Source organism: Asterias amurensis, chromosome 14 (assembly GCF_032118995.1).
Source record: "Asterias amurensis chromosome 14, ASM3211899v1".
Lineage (NCBI taxonomy): Eukaryota > Metazoa > Echinodermata > Asteroidea > Forcipulatida > Asteriidae > Asterias > Asterias amurensis.
Window position 1 is genome coordinate 18,993,897 of NC_092661.1, and position 18,588 is coordinate 19,012,484.

General features: G+C 38.0%; 1 protein-coding gene and 1 long non-coding RNA gene across 2 annotated transcripts in view; one reads left to right on the top strand and one right to left on the bottom strand.

Annotated features, from left to right (window-relative positions):
• The first annotated feature begins 3,366 nt into the window (after positions 1–3,366).
• Positions 3,367–18,588, top strand: part of LOC139947166 (proteasomal ATPase-associated factor 1-like) — a 52,733-nt gene continuing 37,511 nt past the window's right edge. The window contains exons 1-10 of the mRNA XM_071945028.1: positions 3,367–3,523; positions 5,417–5,457; positions 5,634–5,737; positions 9,972–10,061; positions 11,054–11,152; positions 11,862–12,012; positions 12,424–12,618; positions 13,139–13,230; positions 13,506–13,621; positions 13,889–13,971. Coding sequence (XP_071801129.1) covers positions 3,477–3,523; positions 5,417–5,457; positions 5,634–5,737; positions 9,972–10,061; positions 11,054–11,152; positions 11,862–12,012; positions 12,424–12,618; positions 13,139–13,230; positions 13,506–13,621; positions 13,889–13,971 — 1,018 coding nt within the window. The 5' untranslated portion in view covers positions 3,367–3,476. The remainder of the gene's footprint in view (positions 3,524–5,416; positions 5,458–5,633; positions 5,738–9,971; positions 10,062–11,053; positions 11,153–11,861; positions 12,013–12,423; positions 12,619–13,138; positions 13,231–13,505; positions 13,622–13,888; positions 13,972–18,588) is intronic.
• On the bottom strand, positions 6,903–9,490 carry LOC139947056 (uncharacterized). Its single transcript, XR_011787307.1, has 2 exons — positions 9,122–9,490; positions 6,903–8,479 (listed from the first exon to the last, which is right to left on the bottom strand). It is a non-coding gene; the product is annotated as an uncharacterized lncRNA (long non-coding RNA).

An 18,588-nucleotide genomic window follows, 5' to 3' on the forward strand; every position in this document is an offset into this window, starting at 1 on the left:
TCCAGTATAAATAACACAGTCCGTCAAAATCAGTTGCTACTGTATGCTTTGATGTTTAACTAGGCAACTACATTATAGTCAGTAATATAGATTGAAGATGGAGATTCATGTATTTATCTTGAGAATGATGGTCAATTGTCAGTGCAATAATCATCTCGGGGGAATGTATAACATTAGAAAAGGCATTGATTGAACATTGCGTGGTTGGTGAAACACCATCGTTTTTGGTGCTTTACAAAAAGCTACACACATTGACCCCTTGCATTTGACGTAACATGCTCATAAATTTCTTCATTGGAGTCAAAAAGCGCCCTCACTGGTGTTGAAGGAGGCAAATAATTATTGGACGATAGCTATTCTTTGTGCATGAAATTGTAGCATTTCGCGTTATGCAAGGGGTCTATTGCTGTTGATCTATGCTTGTCTGGAATTCATACCAAACAGTTGTTAGTCCATGATGTAGAGTATTTGTATGATGTAGAATTGAATGAATTGGAATGGATGTACTCATCCGACAACTAATGTTGTATCTTCCCTTATTGTTCATATGTGGCATGCACAATGCATGCAGGTAGATATGTATAGAAAGTAGACTTAAGGTTATCATGTGGTAAGTTAGTGTAGAACATGAGAGTGAACATCAAAGCTTCACCTACCCACCAGTTGGGGAATTGGTGACGCTTGTTTCCAATTATTATAAACAAGTGTATTTGTTTCAGTAAACCCAGCTCATGAGAGATTTTGTATAATTTGTTGACAGTTTTTACAGTGAAATCAAATTTCATCAGAGCTGGTCACACAATATCGAGACTTGGGTTTAATATGAACAAATACTTGTCTCTCTGCCAAAATTATCATCTCATATTGAGTATCTTTTAGAGAAGTTGGACAAGTTGCGGCAAATTTCATGGAACTTGATGGAAAGTACAAAGGAAAAAACCGACAAATTTTTATATATACTGTTATGGTTTGTATTAGAACTTATTTACAGCTACTCTAAATGATTTAAAATCATACTGCTTTGGGTCAATATACTTGTTTTATAGATCGGCAGGGCTAAAGAACTTAATAACCACAGGATATTATGTTTAGTCTTACTTAATATACTATTATTTAATTTACAGAGTTTTAACATTTAGGTAGACAACTTTACTACACAAAGTATGTCATAATTACAGCAGGGCTGCAATAACAGAAAAGCGAAATCAATTATGAATATTAAAACAGAATCCTGTGAAAGTGTTCCAGTGCTTTCTTCTTTGAACAAAAACTCATGAAAATGAACTCCTATCATTTTAAGAATAAAGTTTAATTTGCAAATTGTGACAGAGGGCTTGGTCTGTGCATGGAAAACTTGATGCACCTTCATCCTAAAGTCTGGCAAAACATTTTCCTTCCATTGATGCAGTGGTGTAATTGGACATTTTGATTAGGGGGGGGGGGATTCCGCCCCTCCTGTTGGTTATGCCACTGCATGGATGGACAGCAGTGTATAGAAACTAATATTGTGTTTTACATGTAGGCATCAAGAAAGTGCTAATTGCTGTTCAATTTGTAATCCTAATAATAGTCCGATGATGTGGAGTACACTTACTGTACATCATAGTGTAGTCATTGTGATTTGATCTGTTATATGTGGATATTGACACGTGATATTTATTTCATTCCAGTAAATTATGTATATAATTATACATGTATATATTCAGAAATAAATGTTCGTTATTATAGGAGCAAACAGTCATCACCAGATTTTGTGATTTCTTTTATGTTATGATTTTGGTTCAATAAACTATGCCCCCCCCATTGAATTTTTGCACCAGCCCAAAATGACTAAATACTACAACAACAAAAACGCCCAATAAACATTGTTTCAGGAACTTATTAAATTGACCCATACTTTAGACTTTTTAAAGTTCTACAAAGGTAGCAACTTTAAGTATGGCTCAACTTCTTGAGAAAAACAAATTTGAAAAAAATTCATCCTCCTCTTTGGTAGTAATTACCAGGATGATCAACTGGTGTGTTTGTTTTTTGGCCTTATTTCCACCTAGATACTTTTCTCCATAATAGAAATTGCTTATACAAAAGTAGATAGCTTTGGTTTGGTGTTGAAATTGAGGTGTGTGGGTGTGCCTCCTAGGGCTCAAACACTGGACTTCATGCATGCCCAAGGCCAGTGATTTTAGCATCGGGCCAGTAAAATCACAACTGGGCAAGTTTGGATTGTGTTTTTCAATTGAATAATGATACTTCAATTACTTTGTAATGTCTTTATCACATAAGAGACCATTCATTTGTGTAATCAACCAATACGCCCGGCCAGACACGCCTAATATTGTTGCTTTTTTGAAACAATTTGTTTATGTAAAGGTGTCAACAACAACTAAAATATGAATTTTTGTTATGTTCTAGGAAAACATTTGAAAATTTCAATTTAGGACATGACCTCTACTTTTACCTTTTTGGTTGGGTGTAAGTAAAGGTGAGATCTTTCAGGCATTGTTGCAGCCACGCAATTTGGTACAAGGTGTTTTTTTAGCCACCATGACCTCAAATAGGGTTAGTAGAAAACAAACTAGTGGTTTAAACCCGCCGAGGCCTGGTTCTTGATAATTTTACCGAGACGAAGTCGAGGTAAATGATCAAGAACCAGGCCTCGGTGAGTTTAAATTAGTTGAAAACCGATTCAACACACTTTGATTTCCATTCATAAATACTTTTTCGTCAAATAACTTAAACACTTTTTGGTCAAAAAGTAAAATAAATGCAAAAATTATAATTGTTCGATTTTCTTTCAACACAACACCCGGCCCTCCAGCTATGAAATGGGAAAAAGTTTAGCTAGCAGACGACACTGTCACTGACGACGAAAGGAAAAAGGGTGCGAGATTCAACATTGTCACTTCTCCACCTCAATAATTGCTCATAATAATTATTGAAAAACCATAATTCTGATTTAGGAAGGAAATTGTTACTTTACCTGTTTGCCGTCAACTTGAAAAGTGCTTTAAAAACTAATTACATGCTGCGGGCGCCAGTGTCGGAAGGCTTGTCGTCGTCTGCTGCAGGCGTATGTGTTCAAAATAACGGCGGTCATAAATACCGCCCTCTAAATCGAGGAATTTAACGGTGGGCTTAAATACCGCCCTCATGCGTTAGAAAGATAATAAAATGACGTCATGAATTGTCTGCGCGCGCATTAAGGATCACTTTTTTGCGCGCAGTGCATGCTGGGTTGTGTCAAAGGTCAAATCTTCACACACGCGTAGGTGCAAACGAAAGAGGGCGCTATTTAAAGGCGCCGTTAAGTAAACTAACGTGTCTCATGCCGAAGAGGGCGCCATTCAATGGCACCGTTAGGAAAACTAAACAACTCAAAGCGTTAGCGGGCGCCATTTAACAACACCGTAAAAGTAAATCAACAGGCCAAAACAAAACATAGAATTGCTTCATAAAAGTGCCCAGAAACATACAAAATGACGGCAAGATTGATCTTGCAAAGTGATTGGGAGGAATCACTATGGTAAGTAAACTTGTTTGTTTGTTAGTCTCAGCTCAGACACTGAGTAGTTCAATTCAATTCAAATGTATCAGGAGAGGTCCTGTTTTCGAGGTGTCCCTAAAAATCGTGGCATATCTTTTAGTTTACCTTTCTGTGCGCGATGTAAACCGTCCCTAGATAAAAATTGTGTGGTTTTATTTTCCAAGCAAAGAGTCTCCTCTCCCTTGACCAAAACTTAGAAACACGTAAGGCTCCACTGGTTATTTGCGCTTGTAAATGCAAAAAGTTTGGTATTTTTTAAATATTTTGAAAAGTTTCCGTATGGCGCCACCACTTTTTCATTCGATATGAAATAATTATAGTATCTAATTTACCTCAATGAGAAATCCCTTTTTGTAAAAAATGGTGAAAAAGTGGTGGCGCCATACGGAAAGTTATCCAACCATACTTTCCTGTTTGCCGTGAAAACAGGAAAAACTCAAAACAAATGGGGCCAGTTGAAGTCATCGAAGATCGGTGTGTGGTGTGAACGTTTCAATGTCCATCAAGTTTTAATATATGTTTGCAGACTTCATATTAAAGCCATTATACACTTTCGTTAAACAGTATTGTCCAAGTCCCCCACTTCGTGTATCACAACTTATATATAAAACAACAATCCTGTGGAAATTTAGGCTCAATCGGACATTGGAGTCGGGAGAAAATAACGGGAAAACCCACTCCTGTTTTCGCGCGTTTCGCCGTGTCATGACATGTGTTTATAACAAATCCGTAATTCTCGTTAACGAGAATTTATATTGTTTTACCGTTTTCTCAAAAAGTAAAGCATTTCATGGACTAATATTTCAAGAGAAGTCTTTCACCATTACCTTCTGTAAACCCTGTAAGTTATTTGTAAATCTGTGAACTTTTTTTTTTTTTCCGTACCGAAAGGGTCCAATGGCTTTAACAAATGAATGAAGATAATTATAAGGTATCATTATTTTTTTCCCAATTCAAAGAAAAAGGCATAATAGCGTGAAAACTGGTAAGAGGAGGATATAACTTTGTGCAACTTGCAAGTTCGATCAACGACCATAGTTCGACTAACTCTAATCGAACCCGCGTAAGTCAACGATAGTTGGACCAGTCTAGTCGACTTTTCGCGACCATCTATCGAGGCTGTAGTGTAAGGTTGGTCGTATCTTTGGTTACCAGTATCAATTTATCATATCACAGTGTGCTGCAGGCAGAGCCAGAGAGGACCAATTATTCTTAAAGTAGCTAAAAAGAAGCGAATATGGACTTTTTATGTGTTCACGGCATAGATTAGAGCTATGGTTCACCTTTTTCACATACGGTCGCTAGAGAGATAGAAAACATCTATAGTCGTTCGCACTTTTATTGCAGCGTGCATGCGCTTCGTACGTAACAAACTAACCAGCACTAGTTGACGATTGTACCCTGATCGAACTTGCTCTTCTAGTGTGTAGTTTAGATTATTGACTTTAGCCAAGGCAGTATTTGTCACACACAGAGTCACTAGACTGCCTTTGCGGCCATCGGGAGGAGGGTAATTACGTTATCGCAACTACAGTCCATTCATTATGTGGGAACATTAACCATCCGCAAACAGCACCAGAGTCGAACAGTGCACAGAATAAAAAAAAAAAAAAGTAAGGTGTTAAACTCTAGCCTAAACTGAAATTAGGCTGACTGGCTACTCAGCTAGCTTGAGTCACTCAGAGTAAACAGGAACCTAAATAAAAAATATACAAGAATGTTTTGATACAACGAAATCCGCACTCTTCCCACTTTATTTGACCCCACATACCCCCCCCCCCCGTTCAATGAAAGTGTCCAGTTACGCCATTGCATCATTGCAAAGTGGTATTGCATTAAATATGATGTTCATTTTCATATTTTTTGTTTTAGGCGCAGTGAAGGCCAAGCTTGGGTGATGTGCAAAACACCGGGTAAGTTTTGAAATTTTGGAGATGTAACAAAGTTTTGGGTTTTTATATTTAAGGTAGGTTTTTTTACACCAATGCACTGCTAAACTGGTAAGCCCCCTCCTACAAAGTTTTTATTCTAATATAAGTTGTTATCGAAAAGAAAGAATGATGAAATATTTCTGTTATATCTTTGCCAGGTGAGAATAGCATCCAAGGTGAGCTGAAGTCTCATGGACTTGACAATAAAGGAATCCCTCAAATCGTGGCTTCAGAAGGATTCAGAGTCCTAGATGTTACTAAGGTATATAACTCTTTGCAAAAGACTCACATACAGTACGCACATTCAAAGTAGATCTTAGTTAGCTTGCAAAGATCCACTGTGAGTTTGCATACTTCACATCAGCTAATAAGAGATGTTGAAACCCTTCAGTAAATTGCTACCACAGACTGCCACAAAGTACCTTAAGCCCTGTTCGCACTGGACATAATTTTGGTAAACTAACCGAGCCAATGGGTAACTTACCCATTTTAAGTCCAATGCGAACAGCCCAGGAAGTTTTCCTCCCAGGTAACTTACCAGACCCGAGTTAGTCTTGGCCCAAGACGATGGTGCTTGATTCTGGATAGTATACCACGCGCGGTTGAATCGCCAAAGCGCGCCCGCCACGGTATGATTTAGTTACGTGGACGGCTCGAAATCTAGACTACACTCTGCAAGCTACCATCGTCTTGGCAATCCTGCAGTGCTGCGTGCACTGTGGGCGTTGCCGTATTATGTAAATAAGGCCGTTGTCAAGGTTGTGTAATGCATATTCAATATGTGAACAACATGGCAGCGCCCAACAGTATGAAATGAAGTCGGGCCACGGTCGGACGTTCGGGACGAACGAGTGATACAGTATGGTTTGCCTAGCCATAAAGAACGCAATGCAGGGATTTAAATTCTACATCCCCTTTTCCCAGAAAACCAAATAATAATTATTGTCGTTATTCTGAAGAATAGCTGACTACAGAATGTCTAAGAGAAAACTGACTAAGGAGGAATTAAGAAACAAAATGCTTGCATCTTCGTTACGTGTCGTGTTTGTTTTATGGTTTTATACTTCCCGAATGATTTGTCGTGGGCAGATCACATGAACCACAGACAGACGAACTACCCGCAGTGCATATATTATACCATGGAGGTACCTCCATGATTATACTCACATGGAGGTAGAAACCTCCATGATACTACCGTATATAGTAGTTTTACTACAGCAAACACTATTCACTGTACATGTACAATTTAATTGTCGTTCAGGCATCGACTCATATGACTTTGCACATGTATTAAACTTTAGGGCTACTAATTGTGTCACAATCACATGAATACCTAATAGTATGTTATAATTAACAATGATGTATTGTGTCTAAAAACAATTGATACAGTTTAATTAAAATTATTTCTAAATAAAGGCCAACACAAATTACTTGTTCATAAAATTGATTTCTTTATTGCCAAACACAAATTCTTCACAGAACAGTGGCTATTAAAATGATCAGGTTTGTAAACAGGCTATCGTAACAACGATACCCCACAATTAAAGCCTGAGCGACTAGTGAAATTTGCTTCTCAACTATTCGTGCCTCAAATAGTCGCAACTTCAACACACTTGTCATTTTTCATGCCCCAAAATGCATTGCGACGTATTATTTGCTGCAGGTGCAATAGAGTAAAACTCACGCTGAAAGGATTTAAGGATTGTGTCACTTTATGTCTAGGGCTGGGTGACTAGTGCGACACAGTGTCAAACTTGTCGCACAGTCGAGATTATTAAAATCACTAGTCGTGTTGCGACTACTTTTTTTAATTCCTAATTGAATAATCGTGTACTACAAAAATAGTAACAACTTCCTGTATGGTGAACTGTCTATTGTATCGCTCACGACTATTCATGGCAACATAATTTCTTTACGAAACACAGTCAGTGACACCAGTGACAATCCTTCAATCCTCTAAGCACGAAATTTACCATATTGCCCCTGCGGCAAACAAGTCGTGACTAGTGTCGTAGTCATGACTTTTTGAGGTGTGACTAGTCGAGTAGTAACTTACACTAGTGGCCCAGGCTTACTGATGTCTGGTTGTGTTTCATAGGTAAATTATGTTGTCATGAAAAGTCGTGACTGTGAGGGACACAATTTTTTCAGCAAGCAGGAATAGTCGCAACTATTTTAGTTGTTGTGGTGGCTCGATTTACGGAGTAGGTGAATAATGGCAGTCGCAACTCGACTAAGCAATAACTAGTTGCGATTTCGACATCAATCGTAGTGCGTACCACTAGTCGCCAATCACAGGCTTTCCCACAGCAGCATTTAAAGTGCACAGGTATCACAGCAGTTATACACAATACTGTTTGTACTATGTACTTGTGTGAGCGGCTGAGCCTACGACCACTCTTCTACATTGTGGGGTGCAATGCAGTTTTTATCTGATTCTCTGTGTCTTAGATAGGCAGTTGAAAGACCATGTTGCTCATCTCGCCCAACTCTTCCACTTAGTTGTACATTTTCATCTTGGTGTTCAAAATAATGACAAACATCAACCCCAGTCCAAAAGCATCGGTTGCTAAGAGTATGCACACAGTTCCCACAGTGTTGAAAAAGCTATGTAAACTCGTCTTGAAAGTCAATCTCTGTATTGGTATGGTATGATACATGTTGACAATAAATTGTGATACAGTGGTGGAACTTTGCAGCAAAATGTAGAGTACAGTTCTTCACATACGTCTTTCTTGATTGACAGTTAATATGATGTTCCATCTTTTCCTTTTCTCTTGAGACTTCCTCTGCAAAACAGCAAAATATCTCTTCCACAATTATATACGCTTGAATCTTGATTCTGTCACAGATTTGTCTCTCTTGAATCAAGAACTCCATTCCTTAATTGCAGAGCAGTCGACTACCCATTCATCTGACAAGACGAGGCCTAAAAAGTATCAGTACTCCCAAGGTGGGCATGCAGCAGTTCTCTAAAAGCAGACTCCTCTCCTGGAAATGTGCCCTATCAGAAGAATGAAACAAATACAAATCATAGAATAAGTTCAGTGATTATATTGGGTCTCATTGTGCTAAACTTGTTCTGCATCAAGCTTAATGTAAAATGTATATCTGTTTTGATTATTAATATTAAACCGTTGACCAGCGAGGGTTACGATCATCAATCAACCCAACTATAGCAATTGCAAACAAGTGTTAATTGCTTGTGCACAGAAGAAAAATGTAAGTTAAAAAAAAAATGTCAGCCAATGAGCCATTTTCAAATCGAGGGATATGTATCTGTGTGCATTGAAGTGTTGGTGACTCGAGTCAGACAAATCCAATCTCACATAAAGCTGGGCTATGTTCGTTCCAAACCGAAACAAAACCAAGGAGTAGGCTCATACTTCCTTCGAATGCGAATGCGAAGTGGATTTTGGTGAGGCAATACTTTTACGAGCTGCCCTTCCATAAGTGAGACACAAGAAAATTGTGCTTCGCATGATGAAATAGCACTGCTATTTAGCAGGAAGGAGGTCTACCTACATGAATAACAAGTTTTGAAGTATTCAAACATGACAAACAATGACTACTTACAAATGTATGACTTTACGTTTTCTAATTCTATACAGATTCGATCAATATAAACAAGATTCTCTCCACTCACCACTTTGTGACACTGACAGTTACATAATGACTTGGGATCCATGACTTGCTCAGTTGCAAACGTTGGTCGTATGTGGTATCATGCTCTAGTTCCCTATAGTTTATTCACACCCGGACATCCTACCTCCATGGTCCAACTGCTGCCTGCATGCAGCAGACGAAGCACACGAGAACTGGCGGAGTTTATCGCAAAACCAGACCGTCCGCAGAGAGGGCACTAGCTGGTATATTGTGACATAGTCGTTCATTAATTGCCATCTAGATAGCAGATCAATATAGCTTCGGCTCACTTGTTCATCTTTAGCATTCATAATCGTGAATATTTCCTATTTTCTTACGATTTTTCCTCCACGACAAACATTGAACTGCCAATGCCGTGTAATCATAACATGAATGACCCCGGGGTCAACTAATACATTATGTTAATTTATTACAACGATCGCACGCTGATTGGTTCTACAGAAAGCTGTAGAAGAAAACAATGAAAAAGTTAACACAGCGCTGCAGGATTGCCAAGACGATGGTAGCTTGCAGAGTGTAGTCTAGATTTCGAGCCGTCCACGTAACTAAATCATACCGTGGCGGGCGCGCTTTGGCGATTCAACCGCGCGTGGTATACTATCCAGAATCAAGCACCATCGTCTTGGGCCAAGACTAGACCCGAGTGGGTAAATTAACCGAGCCAAAGGTGCCCAGGACGATTGACCAGATCAGTTTAACCAAGCGAGAAAGTCCAATACGGACGCGATGACTCGGTTAAATCTAGGAATAAAGACTAAATCAAGGGTCATAACTCTTTGTTGAAGGTTATTTTTAATTCACCTTGTTATCTTTTTATTCCTATTTCACAGAGAGCAATAAGTATTTCTTATCCGGAGAAATCGATCACCACTAAATTCATTGCACCAAGCACTGAGTTTGCAAACATCCATAAAAAAGGAGTAAGTATTGGGCTTTATATCCTTTTACCTCTCTTAAAGGAACACGTTGCCTTGGATCGGACGAGTTGGTCTATAAAAAGCGTTTGAAACCGTTTGTTATGAAATGTATATGTTTAGAAAGATGTTTTAAAAGTAGAATATAATGATCCACACAAGTATCACTCAAAATTGCACGGTTTTTATTTTACGTCGCGAACTATCACCGTCGGCCATTTATGGGAGTCAAAATGTTGACCCCCATAAATGGCCGACCGTGTTATTGGACGAGGTAAAAAGAAAACCACGCAATTTAGAGGCATATTTGTGTAGATCATTGTATTCTACTTTTACATCATCTTTCTAACCATATGCATTCTATAACAAACGGTCACAAAACCCTTTTCAAAGACCAACTCGACCGATCCAAGGCAACGTGTTCCTTTAATATTCAGTAGCAAATTCCTACAGAATCATTTTTTTAGTTCTTCCACGAATTTGATGGATCATTGTTGTTTCACCGAACCAAACTGGCTTGTTATAGAAGCTAGGCATGTTAGCTTACTTAGTAGAGTTGAAATGACTTTGATGGATGGAGGAGCAGAGAAATTACAGTGAAACTGAGGCTGGATGGGAATTAGACTGGTACCTTTATTTATCAGTGATCTGTGTATACTTAAGGTATACAGAGAACTACAAAAATGGAGATGATGAAAACAAAAAATACAGGGTTCATAGGCCTATAAAGCTCATTATTATTTGTTTGCAAAATTTGACTTTGGGAAGTGCAATTCAACGACTTATAATAAGCCTTTTTGACGTATGGCGGACACAATGCTACAACACTATAAGGTTTGGGTAAATTTGTGTGTATACACCCAAACCAAACAGTACACTCATATCACGTCCGCCATACTTCATAAAGGCTTATACCGACACCCCCTTGCCTGCTGATGAGTTTGGTCAAAACTGTTGATAAAAATCATGATATTTTTTCATGGTATTTGATATGATAGGTGATCAGCATTGATGTTTCTTCTGGTGGTGGCCTGGGAGTGTCTTCAGACTCGTACGATGTCTTGAGAATCTGGCAAACATCAGATGGCACTGTGCGAGTAAGTAGGGACAAAATGCACATTGAAACAAAGGGGGTTTGCGTTTGGTTATATGTGTTCATAGCACATCATCAAAACCAATAATATTCATTGATAATATATTTTTATCACCGTTCTAGGTTTTTACAGAAAGCATTAGAGGGACACAAAAGTCATTTTCAGAACAACTGAACAGAAAAACCTAGCGAAACAAATGGGATTTCAATTCTCTCTTGGAGATGTTCAAAGAGGTTGTTTGACATCGTGTGGCAGTGAGCTTGTTCTAATAGCATGTGCAGCCTTGGCAAAAGCACGCTGAACAGAGCAAGAGGTTCTCAATCTTGGTTGAACTAACATTTAAAGTAGAAGATGTTAAAACCACACCAGATTATTTGAGTGAAATGAGCTCGTGGAGATACTTTAAAGAGCGTATCTGTTTAGGAGCTTGACGTGATTATGACTATCATGTTAAAATTATGTACAGCAATAGATCTGAATTGATTCCACAAACTGTTTTCAGAAACATGGGTCCTTGTTCATGGCTCTGCTTATCTCAGAATTCTGCGCTTACGGGGCTCTGCAAAGCACACCCTTGTAAGTAAGAACAGAATTATGCGGTTAGCAGAGCCATGACATTGGGTCCTGGCTGGGCCATGTCTCTTTCATTTGTCTTGGATTAAAGTGAGATTTTCTTCTTTTTTGTCAACTTTCTTTGATTTCTTTGGTTCAGAGAGAGTTGAAAGGTCATGCCGGTGAGGTCAGCACATGTCGGTTCTTCCCCTCGGGTGTGGTCGTCTTGACTGGTGGACTTGACCTACAAATCAAGGTGTGGTCGGCTGAAGATGGAAGCTGCCCAGTAACCATAAGGGGACACACTGGGGGTAAGTTGGAGTAACACAGAGAGTGCTATTATTTGGCTTTTACCATTACACTGATGCTTTGGATTCAGCTCCAGGCTCCGTCCTGTTGTCTAAAGCCCTGAGCGCTCACGCAAAACATGCGCATTTGTCAAAGCAACCACGGGGCCAAGCTAGTCTGAACCAAAGCCGTGGATTTGAAAAGGGCCTATAGGTGCATAATTCTGCAATAAGTGGAGCCCTTAAATCTGTCCCTGGGGTGGATTTCACAAAGAGTTAAGACTAGTCTTATCTCGAGAAGAACAAGTTACTTGTCCTAACTTAGGACAAGCCTTAAGTTTTTATCTCCTAAGACTAGTCCTAAGTTAGGACTAGTCCTAATTCTTTGTGAAATCGACCCCCTGATCTTTTACCGAATTTTTTCCTCCCATGTAGGTGTGACCTGTACTGCTATAGTAGACAGAGGGCGTAATGTGGTCACCAGCTCTCGTGATGGTACAGCAAGATTGTGGAATTGTGGTAACTCCAAATGCTTAGGGATTCTCTACCAGGGAACTGACATCATCAACTCCTGCGCCATCTCTCAAGTCTGTAATTCTGTTGATTTAGGAAGTCCTGAGCATCCCCCATGTAAGATGAAACTTTGTTTTTTGCAGTATTATCATAATCTGTTATTCAATATGTATTGATTTTATAGAAACTGATTGGCCATTGGTGGTTTATGATATGCTAGAAATAACAGGTCTAAAACTTTGTTCTTTGAAAGTAGGTTTCTTGTTGGTTTTATTTCAACGTACGGCGCTGATCTTTTGGCAAAAATTATAAAGTAAGATACAATCAAAGTCACATGTGAAGGTGTCAGCAGAATACAGCATTGATTTCTTGGATAAAAAAGCCACCGTATTTTCACAACTTAAGTCACCTGGGCCCAATTTCCTAAAGCTGCTTAGACACAAAAAGTAGTTTAGCAAAACAAATTATGCTACCAAAAAAAAGTTGCCAGCCAAATTCCTATATAACTTGTACAATTATTGACTGGTATCCTGCTTATTTTTAGCTTAGAAGGTAGGTGGGTCCAGTTAATTTGACTGTTGAATTTGAAATGGGCGTATAACTGTTTTAATGATGTATTTATTTGTTTATCTTGCAGCTGATGAGGAAGTTGGTACTGCAGGGAAGTTACTTTTGATAGCAACTGAAGGTGGAGATTTAATAGGCGTTGGATTACAAAGCAGGAAGAAGGTATCAAATACTGCTTGCTGTAGTCTTAATTTTCCATATACATTTTCCTTAATATTTAATGTTAATGTCAACTTTATTGTCATTTTGATTGCATTAAATGTTGACACCATTTAAACCAGTGAATCTGAATAAAGTGTTGTGCTTGGTCTTTAACACTGGATAAAGACCTCAGGACAAGGGGTGTTAATAGACTAGCTAAAGCACTGGTCCTAAATCTCCATAAATACCCTGGTTGCTTTTATATTTTATTTTTGTTTTATTGATGTTTTGTTTAGGTCTTCCATGTAAAAGGATCCTCAGCCTTCAATTGTTGCACATTCCTCTCCAGTGAGTTTGTTATTGCTGGAAGTCAAGATGGTACTCTACACATAATGGATATCAGAAATCACAGGTAATATACTCGGCTCTTTCTGTTTCACACAGCAGTTTGAAAAACTCCCACAGTTATTGTAATTGATTATTTTTGCAACACATCTGTATTTTGTGATTAAGTAGTCGTTAAAACTTGATATAAGTTTACACTTAAAGCAGTTTGTAATAGATAATTATATTGTCTTGTGAATATATTTAGTGAAATCTAACGCTATTTCTTTGTAAAATGAATAAATATTTGGTTCTTACGGAATTTTCTTTACAATATATTTTGCCATTCTTATAGTGAGCCAGCTCAAGTTATCCAGAGGACATCCTCATCCATTCTGTGTCTTCATAGCTACAAGGAAGGCGTCATCGCTGGTACAGGTAGGTTACAAAATAGCAGCAGACTCCATTTTAAAATATGTACCATTTGTAAGTTTGAAATTCGGACCCTGATATTTTCATCAGTGAAAGTTATTTTGTTTATTTACACTGTAACAAACTCAGAGGTACCTGGCATGACACACAATTTTGACAGCCGATGCCTTTCAACTTATTCTAGGTAGAAGATTGGGAGTCTCGAACGCATTGTTGACGGACCTCAACAACCTCTTAGATAAAGAGGAATTTCAAATGATAAAATTTTCATATTTGCAGGGCTATATATTTATCTTTTGCATGCGCAGGTAGTGATGGATGTTGACAATTACTTGAACAGAAATAAGGATATCATAATAGGAAAAACTATAATATTGCCTAGCATGTGTGATATAGGGTTAGGCGTTTCGTTTTACCTAGGATTTGAAGTGGGTACTTGTGGTTTTTGAGGGGTTTAATATTAGAAGAGATTCAAGTATATTCTATCTGTATCTTGAGGCATTTGTTGACTTTAGCTGTTGATAATAATATGAACAAGAATGTTGCATTTGCTAAGTGGACATTGTGGTATTGAAGTAGCCTACTGTTAAAATGAAAGTGCGCCCTCTATTGGTTAGATATTGATACTTTTTAGCACTACAACCAAATTAGACTGGTTTCTAAGGGTAACTACAGCTACTGGTCTTACAAACCCAGTGATCCACAAACGTTGGATGTTCTGGCTACATTATCAGTAGCAGCAGCATACAGTCAACTTTGTTAACAGCATGCCTAAAAGTGGAATATATATTTCATAAACTCATTTGCTGTTATTTGTCAAATGGTTGTAGAAAATGTTATTGAATTGTCCGTTAATTTTGAAGGTGGAATTCTGTACACTCTATTTAGTGTGTACAGATTAGATGCATCAATAACAAACAAAAAATAAGAACCCTCGTGAATGCTATTTCTCCAACCATGATTGTACCGGCTACCTCCCTAACCTAGATAACATGTTAGACTTGTTGTTGTTGTTATCTTTCTCAGTCCTTGAAACAGAAGCACAGACCTTTTCATTTAGATCATATCAACCGGCAAATTGCAAAACATGGAGCTCATTTATAACCCTGCCTCTTTATTTATTATTGCACCACCCCCCCCCCCCTCTGAGTTTCATTGCCTGATTATTCATCCTCATTCAACGACCTTGGCATTCAAATGGCATAGAAAACATTTGAATGTCTTGCTAATTGTAGTTCACAGAGTATACTGCATATGCCACTCAAGATGTATTTGGTATTTCAGTCGCATCCTTGGGCAATTTGCCAATTCATCAGCAATAAGGATATGACTCTAAAAAAGAAACTGAGTTTCAATATATCATTGCCTTGGAACCATCATTTCCGGCATTGTTTCAGATTAACAATGTAGTTGTCAGCCACAGTTTACACGCATTAAAAGCAGAAACATGGCATGAACATGTCCTTCATTGACTGAACATTAATGAGATAAAGCAATTACAACTCTATGTATGTATGTAACCCTGTTTGTATCGGGTGTGAATAAGTACATGTAAATCAAAAAGCCTTAATGACAAGTACTTAAGAGATCTACTCTTTGTTTGTGGTTTTTAAATTGGCTTCAAAATGGCTGACATGGCCTCAGCCAGAACCAAAGCCATGTCTTTAGCAGATAATATAAAAGTCCTCTCGCATCATAATAAGCTACCTCTCACAAAATATCCCCGTGTTGGGACAGATTTCTTTGCATTATGTTCCAGGAACATTTTGTATGTCAATGCAACAGTCCTCATCCACTATTTTGAAAGTCGTTTAACCATAATACATGAATACAGTATGACCGGAACGGAACCAGTCTGCATTGACATAATACCCTATATACGTAACCTCATGCCCCATTCTTAAACTGTTTTGTGGAGATCACCCTCATACCATGCTCATAATAAGCACTTGCTCGGAACTAATAGCATGTGCTTGACGCAACTACGTAGAAACCTGTTTTATAAACCGCATCAACCATGAAGCAATGACCTACTTCATAGTGTAGTGTTCTTTCAGTTGAACCCACATAGATGTGGGCGGCCATGAGCGTAACCAGTTTACATTAATAACTAATGAACTTCATGGTATGTTACTAATTTATAGAGTGTTTTTTGCATTCGGCATTGAAGGAGAAAACCCATTAAGGCACCTCGGAAATTAATACATTTGTTGCCAACTTGCCTGAAACAAAACATATAAAAACATATTGTTTGTTACCATGTTAGACATTATGCCCCACTTAAAAAGGTTTTAACAAGAAAATATTGCAAAGCAAATTCTTTTGTTGAGCAAATTAATAATAGGGCACCAGTCTTAACAGTATAAACAGCATTCAGTCTGGGTGGTAACCTGTTTCTGCCTAACAATATTTTTCTGTGCTAAGCAGGTTTGTTTGTTGACTGCCTTTAAAAGAAGAGAAACGGGTAATTTTTACACCATTTTGTTTCTAAGAAAGGCTTCAGGCGTGTAGCCTTTCGCAGGTGTCTGGAAGTACATCGTTATCTGCAACAAGGGTGTTTTTTCTTAATATTTTCTTTCATCTTGATGACCTATTGAGTCCAAATCTTTATAGGTCTGTTATCATGTTGGAATACACCAAGTGTGAATGCTGGTCTTTGACAATTACCAATAGTTTATCTTGCCTTTAATTAACACATAAGAATATGAGTACTTGACTTATCAGGAAAAAGCTGAAGTTGTTATAACTCTGAAATAAGACAAACTTAAATAGTACAAACAGACAGAAGTTGAATGTAACTTTGTAGCAGAATATGTTAACTTCATTGCTTTTTCCGTCCCAACGGGCGATGAGTTCCTACGCTTGACTAGCAGACCGTGATAACAACATGAATCCCTATCAAACATCTGTTGATGTCAAGCGTCAGATAATTTAATGCTGATTAGAATATTTTTATTAGTGAGATCAAACCATCAAAAAGGTTTTTACTTCTTTTCGTCTGATAGTTTCAAGATTTATAGCTGTTCTTCACAATTCTCCTGGTATAGACCATGTGATCTGTGATATAAAAAAGAGGCACAGAACTTGAACTTGCTTGCCATAGGCATGAATGTGTACACACATTGAAGCTGGCCAGAGACATAACAAACTTAAAAACTATCGAAATAGCAAAATTTAATTTTGAAATTTTTATTTTAGAAAGGATGTAACTCTCAAAACTAATTTGCTGTCCCTTTTTAATTTTTATCTTTTATTCTATTCTTAATTTTATGTGGCAATTTCACAAATGACTGACTAGTGTTAATGTGTCTTGCCTGCCAGAAAATACACTGGAATGTATTAAGTCACTTCTTTTTTTTAAAATGGCGACACAGTTTAAATGAAGGGTAATAAACTCATAGCAGAGTTAGAGCAAAAACTAAATAAACTCAAAGCTATTATTATTGAGACCCTATCATTGCAAATTCTCAGTGCAGATTCCAAAACAGAATCTGTAGCTTTGTGAACTGATAACGGCTGTATTAGTTTGTACAGTGGGTTTGATTGGATTGCAAGTTTCTGTTTTTGTTCGTTTAAGGTTTTTTCACCAATGATTCTGAAGCAGTTTAAATTTTCAGGGAGTTTTGGTGGGTCTCGGTTCATAGTTTCTTACCCCTCATGCAAATGTTGTAACATCTCATCAACTTTGTGACTAAGGGTAGCTGCCATGGATACCACAATATGCATTTATTTGTGTTGCCAATGACCATGTGGCTTTGGGTATCAAATGAAATAATTGAAGTGTTTGTTTTTAATATATAAAAAAAACAATAATGCTTTTTTTTAAATGATAATTTATTTCAAGAAAACTGAAACTTTGTTCAAGTTTGTGTTCCATTTCACATTCCCATGAGTGGCTCAGAGCTGTGTATTGAGAGAGAGGCAAGTTTTGGTCCAAACAATTGCATATGCGTACATGGGGTGCCAGACTAGACTGCACATTGCCTTGTACTATATTTGGACCCAAAATGGCGTCCAGCAACCATGTGACCACCCTCCAAAAGACGATCAGATTGAAACGTCAAGTTGAAACCAACAATTCAATTCAGAACCACCCCAACTCATTTAGAGATTATCATTACATGGTGTTACGGCAAACCTTTACTTCACCACCCTCCATTATGTCGCAACTCTGTGATATTTTCAACAGACAATGATTTACTACATTATTATAAACCCCATAGTTATACAATCTCTTTAAGGATCAATTTACCACACGTAGCTCTTCTCCACCTGTCGCCCTGGACCTGTTATATTAATCTATCCCCTTACATTTATTACGACATGTAATATCAGCCATTGGTCCATCTGCAATACTCCCCTAGATCTTGGCACGAACCCCCAGTATGTCTGAGTTACGCACCATTAACTTATCATTATCAATATTTAATGCAACATTCAGATGGATGTATATCCATCATGATACAGCTTTTCTCTCATTTGTATTATTAATCTACACCAAAGCTAGATAGAAAGTATGTCACCTTCTGACAACAAGATTCTAATCTTGAGATTTTATTTGCAAAGGGAGGAAAACCCAACTAGTTGCAGCATGGATGCACTGAGCTTCACTGGCACCTTTTC